This window comes from Osmerus eperlanus, chromosome 2, assembly GCF_963692335.1.
Source record: "Osmerus eperlanus chromosome 2, fOsmEpe2.1, whole genome shotgun sequence".
NCBI lineage: Eukaryota > Metazoa > Chordata > Actinopteri > Osmeriformes > Osmeridae > Osmerus > Osmerus eperlanus.
Genome location: NC_085019.1, coordinates 3,319,128 through 3,325,240, shown reverse-complemented (window position 1 = coordinate 3,325,240; position 6,113 = coordinate 3,319,128). Strand labels below are relative to the sequence as shown.

Here is a 6,113-nt window from a genome sequence, read left to right as displayed (position 1 = left end):
TGATGTCAAACGTCAAAGAAATAGGCCTACATTAGGTCGTGTACCCTCTTCTTACAAAGTGTGTGTGTGTATGTCTGTCTGTGTGTGCGCGTGTGTGTATGTGTGTGATTTGCAAATATTAAACCTGTAGATGCAGGTTGGAATGGAATCATTTCCATTCATTTTCCATATTTTGTCCATCACATGACAATGATCATACAGAGACATATTAGTAATAACGGAGAAAGCATTAACATTTCGAACCCCACAGAGATAAATTCGTTTTACACCTGGGTCCTAACATTTTTATGTCAAGTTATTGCATAGCTGTAAACAATTGGTTAACAATTAGAAAATATACTTAGGCTGTCCCTTGAAGAGCATCAAGTGTTTCTCCAATCAGTGTTGTGTTGCGTTTTGTGTATTCAAATAAAAAAAAAATGTTTTCACAATTGTTTAAATTACTATAATATTCTCGTGACAATACTATACATTAGGTACGTGTGTCTGTGCTTGCATTCAGTCTAGATGTCTCTCAAATGCAGTAGGCCTGTGTAATCTGACACAAGAAATACAACATACAACGGACAAACGTGTCAATAATGACTTCTTCCCCATATTTTGTTCCTGGTGTTAATCCTTGCTAGAATGAGTGCAGGATGGGGCAGTAAATACATGGGTGACGTGGCACCCTGTCAAGTGTGCTCGATGATTGTAAGAGGACGCACTGGGGTTTAGTTGTGGAAAAACGCATTCAGTTCGTCGTAAACGGGGGCCCGTTCGTGGTGTAAGTGCATGTCATGGTAAGGCAGAACGTTTTCAGAGTGGATGCTGCCACGCACCTCTGAAGAACCGAACACCAGATTGTGGGCAGCTGTAGGGCGAGTGCTGGGGGGGACAGAGTAATGCATAGAATAGTGATAGCCTTTCTCTGCGTCGGCTGAAGTAGAGCCTTGATGTTTCAGAGAAAAGTTGCCATTGACACACACAGGTGGGCTGAGTGGTCCCTCATATTCAGGACTGTTGTATTCGGGAGATCCACCCCCACCATACAGCGAGTCGTAAGCTGAGCAAAACCCGTGAGTTCGTAAAGGATTGGAGTTCGTGCCAGACTGACACTGTGGGCTGGACAGACGCGCGCACTGGTATGGATATGAATGCATGGAAAAGTTGTTGGACCCGTGATAGCGTCCTCCTTCCGGACACTGCTCAGTCAAGAAGTTTCGGGAGTTGAGCTGTAGACACCCTGCTACCAGGTTGGTTGTGGGTTGGGACAGTCCTTTACACAGTGTCTGGACGTAGGCGACAAGGTCAGGTCTTTTCCCAGAACGTAGTATCTCAGACAGGGCCCAAATGTAGTTCTTGGCCAACCGGAGAGTCTCAATTTTAGACAACTTTTGCGTTTTGGAGTAGCAGGGCACAACTTTACGCAGGTTGTCTAGCGCAGAGTTCAGGTCATGCATGCGCGTTCTTTCCCGTGCGTTTGCCTTATGACGACGAACCTTGGAACGCTCGACACGCGCCTGGGTCATTTTACGCTTCTTAGGTCCTCGCCTTTTCGGTCTATTTCCCTCTGCATCGTCCTCCGTGTCTTCTTCATCCACCTCGTCATCATCTTCGTCGTCACCTGCCATTTCGGAGTGTGTCCGGCTGCCTCTCAGGTCACTGTCGCCTAAATCGTCATCAACCAGGCGGCAGTGATCCTGGTCATCGTCTTTATTTTTCGAGTCCTCGCTCTCGCTGTCATCCGCCCAGCCCGAATATTTCTGCACGTCGGGGAGCAGTGAAGGGTCACTGAACAGTCTTGTCAACATTGCGGCTCTGGAAGATGGAGAAGGAATCATTAATGGACACTAGAAATACTAGCCCATAATACTGGAGAAAACATGATAAATATACATTTATTTTATAAATAAACAATTTCAGTGAACAGCCGGATCTGCAGACAGATGGATCCCCATTTAATTCCCTACTGTCGTCCCCGTGCCCTCTCGCGTCCTCGCGCAGCGGGATCTCATCGGCAGAGGGCACATTACAGATCCCATGGGGCGGGCTGTGAAACGACGTCCCTCCACTTTCTCGTCCCCCGACGCCTACACACTCCTGGCTGAATTCCAGCACTATTCCACCCTGAACACCCTCCCTAAATCATGCTCAGTATTTTCACATTCATGCAATGTTTTATTTTTTTGGCATACAATATAGTCATAGACATTTATAGACGTTACTTTTTCTAGGACTTTCCCGATAATATAATTTAGTTTAGAGGTACATACAATTAACTATTGCATCTGTTCTGATTAAATACTTTATATTTCTTTATAAATAATAACAAAATGTTCAATTCATATAGCATTATCAAAGGCATAGGCCTATGATGCAGATAGGCCTAGATGTTAAATTAATCCAATATGCTAACATATCAAATAGAAAAACAAAGATAAAGGGTAAGTTAAAATATCTAAACTTCAAATCTTCAAATAATTTCCAATAATTTGCACTGCAATGCTCACCAGTACTACTACGACTCTCCAGGATGAAGACTACTAGCCTACCAAGTTAACCACCAGGCGTTATATGGAACCAAAGTCGTTAGGAAAGCTAATTGTCTTGGGGGTACGCCACGGGCAAAATGGGCTCGTGTAAAATGTTTTCACTCAAGAGATTTGCTAAGTTAAAAGAAAGAACGTTTAATTAACAGACCGTGTGACTGACAATACATTTCACACATCATTCCTTATGCAAGAATTCTCAATGTAAGACTTCTTTTAGCTGTTTGCAAGCTTTTATAGATGGAAACATATTTCATTTGGCAAAGATGAGTCTACATACAATTTTATTTATCAAAATTGCCACGAAGCCGCACATCCTCTGGTGGTAAGGTATCCAATTATCCAGCAGGTGAACTGACAAGATATACAGCATAAAATAAATAGCTAATTTATCTTCTCATTGCGGTTTACACGCCTACCGTTTCGCCAATTACGTTGTCCCACCCTTAATATCTTTCGAGATTAATACACTTATCATTGATAAATCTTCTTTTAAAGAAAGCGAGACGTAGAAGCAATTAGATGTGAAAAAGATAGCTGTCTCACAGTCTTTCTTTGATGCAAGGTGTATACACAGGAATGTAATCTAATTGTAATCAAATTAGAGTCCAGTACCATCTGTTATGGAGTACACTCTACGCCTCGACTATAAAGCTATTCAGGAAGCGGATTAGAACAATCCTAATTGACTACTGGTAATATTGTCCAGTGCCCGCAAAGCCTGTATTTGCTGATTTGTTTTCTGTGCCAAATAAATGGTATTACACGCCTAGGAGAGACATCATTGCTACCATGGCATTACAATTTGAAGGACAAATGGTATAGCGTAATAGCTGATGCACCCACGACTGTGGTGTGATCCAAACCTCGCATTATGAATCTCTGTTTATTAAATTAATTACTTTCCATTTTGCAGCGGTCACTCCTGAATTTGTTTATGTTCTAACTTACCTTCGCTGGAGCTCTTAAAGGGTGGAATGCGCCTGAGTTCAGATCATCTTCGGGTACTGCGAGCAAGCGCTCCAACAGAATAGTTGCGGCAGGCTTCTTTCAGTGCTCTATCCACTCGCACACTCAGAGACAGTGTGGCCTCGCTACCAGGCAGGGTTGCATACCAGCTATGATGCCAGGCCATATGGTTGGCACGTCACTGGCAAGAGCCATCACATGAGAACCGGTGATTGACATGCGCCTGTATTCGGAGAGATTGCCTTCCCGAGGGAAGAGGAGCCAGCCATCTGTCACTGCGCTCTCGCTCACACTGCCAGAAAAAAAGAGAAACAGACTATAGGAGGCAATAAACGGGAAATGGTGGAACAAAAATGATTACAGTTGTCTTTTCGCCAACGTAAAATTTTAAAGCTGTATCCGGTCTATGCCTATGATTATAGAGGATTAGGCAAGAGCATCGGAGGTGTTTGAGCATATAGGCCTACAATAGTTCCTAAAAAATAGACAAAGAAGGCGAATGCTTATTTATGTACCTAATTCGATAAGAATGATAATTTAATGATAATAATATACAGCTTTATTTTCAAAACCAAACGAACAGTTGTTATTCATTTTATCCTGCTATTTAACAGTTATATTACCAAGTGAGACATTCGTGGCTCTTCTTACAATTGAGATAAGAGATCCATGTGACCAAGTTAAGCTATAGGCTATTTGCTGTTTAGGGAGCTGGTGCTTAAGATGAGAGCGGAGACCAGGAGTGTTGGTCTGGTGACAGTCTTCATCAGCTCTGGTGTGCTCAGAGCCTGTTGTGCTTGCGGGGGCCAGAGTCAGCCCTCCTGCAGAGGGGAACCAGGTGTGTGTAGCTGCACCGGGGAGGGGTTGAAAAGGTGGGGGTCGCTAAGAGGAGGGACCAGGGGGCTGGTTGAGCCTGGTTGAGGGGACCAGAGTGTAGGATGAGGTTTGGCACACAGGGCAAATAGCTTGCTCAGAAGCCATACTGAAGTTTCAAATTGACCTCAAACTGACTCTAGTTCTTCAGTCACCGTCCCTAAATCAAATCTGTGTCCATGTTTTGAACTACAGGAAACATGCTCTGCGACCAGCAAACCAGTTATTTTAGTCAATGCACAACCACATTGGACAGAGAGAGAAGGATAAGAAAACAGCTATCACCAGGACATGTCCTTGGGCAAGGTTCACCTACTGCTCTGATGCCACAGTCAGAAGGCCTCTATGGGGAAGGGGGTGGGGGGTGTGGGCGTCCAAAAAAGAGGGTTTTAAAGGGGTGAAGTGGAGGAGGGTAGGGTGGAGAGGGAGGGAGGCAGGGTAACCTAGAAAGATCACCAGAAGTGTAGCAGCTGTGGCCGGGGAGCTGTGATGCTTTACATTCAGTGATGTCTCTCGTCCCGTGTGGGACAGGAGGGTGGTACCCTGGCACTACCCCAAATGGTGCGGGGTGGAGGGGCATCAGCCACCACTGCTAGCCAAGTCTGTGCCCCACCTCAATTGTACTGGGAGATGGGAATGATGTCCGTTTGCCGTAAGGGAGCTGGTGGTTTTCAACAAGTCCCAAACATCGTTCAGGTCACCTTGTCTAAATAAATGGTAAATGTCAGCATCACGGCTTATGCCAAGACTCAAGGAGACATCAAACACAACGGTTTGAAACTGGTAGGAGAATTCTGGAGCAGAATCTGGAAGCTTAGTAATCTGGCAGAAGAGTGGGTTTTGTTTGTGCGAGGATTGCTTTCAAGTGGGAGCCATCTGCCAAGAATGTCTGTGGAATGCACAATGCTCTATACATACAAGCAACCGTTTATCTAAATTTGGCTGACCCCAATTGAACACAACAACATATATACTCATTTTGAACTCCCAAAGACAATCCTGTGTACATCGCCATGCTAGCTGCTTGAGCCATCCAAAGTCATGTAGCTAAAGCTCTTTGTCTTTGTCATCCCCCCCCCCCCCTCCTCCCCCGACAGGCACGGGAGACAATGACTTGCACTTCTCTTGTCTTTCTGCAAATTTCATTTTTCTTGTTCCAACTTCAACTCACATACACAAACGTGCAAGAAATTGCACGCTCACACCCACACCTACACACACGCATCCCCCCCCCACACACGCACACGGCTACACCCCCCCCCCACACACACACACACACACATGCACACGCACACACACCTCCCACTCCGCTAGCCTCCCAGACCCCATCTGCACTCTCTCCTCTCCAGCCTCCTAATTGCATATGCACAAATGCAAATGCCTATTAATTAATTACCTGACTAATTAGTGCAGTGGTATTTCAAAGCGATAAATCAAGTGGGGATGGGGCCGAGGGTGGAGGGGGCGGGAGGAGGGCTGTGCGCAGCGTCGACGGTGAAGACACACGAGGGGGGAGTGCCCCTGGCTGCTCTATGAGAGGGTGAGGGGGCTTGAGAGCGTGCACGCTCAGGAGCTTCACTGGGATCATTAGAAGACTCCGAGTGCAGAGGAAAGGTGAAGGTGAGTGGGGTCGGCGAATCAGTGTGTCAGAGAGACCATTTGCCATAGCTCATCTTTTCATTGCGACGTACTGACGTCGGAACGGGCCAACGGATGTTTAACGTGCATCCCGGATGTTAT

General features: G+C 45.6%; 1 protein-coding gene across 1 annotated transcript; it reads right to left on the bottom strand.

Annotated features, from left to right (window-relative positions):
* Positions 1-3,720, bottom strand: LOC134007193 (neurogenic differentiation factor 2-like). Its single transcript, XM_062446435.1, has 2 exons — positions 3,483-3,720; positions 1-1,800 (listed from the first exon to the last, which is right to left on the bottom strand). The coding sequence occupies exon 2, from the start codon at positions 1,791-1,793 to the stop codon at positions 714-716; it is 1,080 nt and encodes a 359-aa protein (XP_062302419.1). The 5' UTR covers positions 1,794-1,800; positions 3,483-3,720; the 3' UTR covers positions 1-713.
* Positions 3,721-6,113: the final 2,393 nt, after the last annotated feature.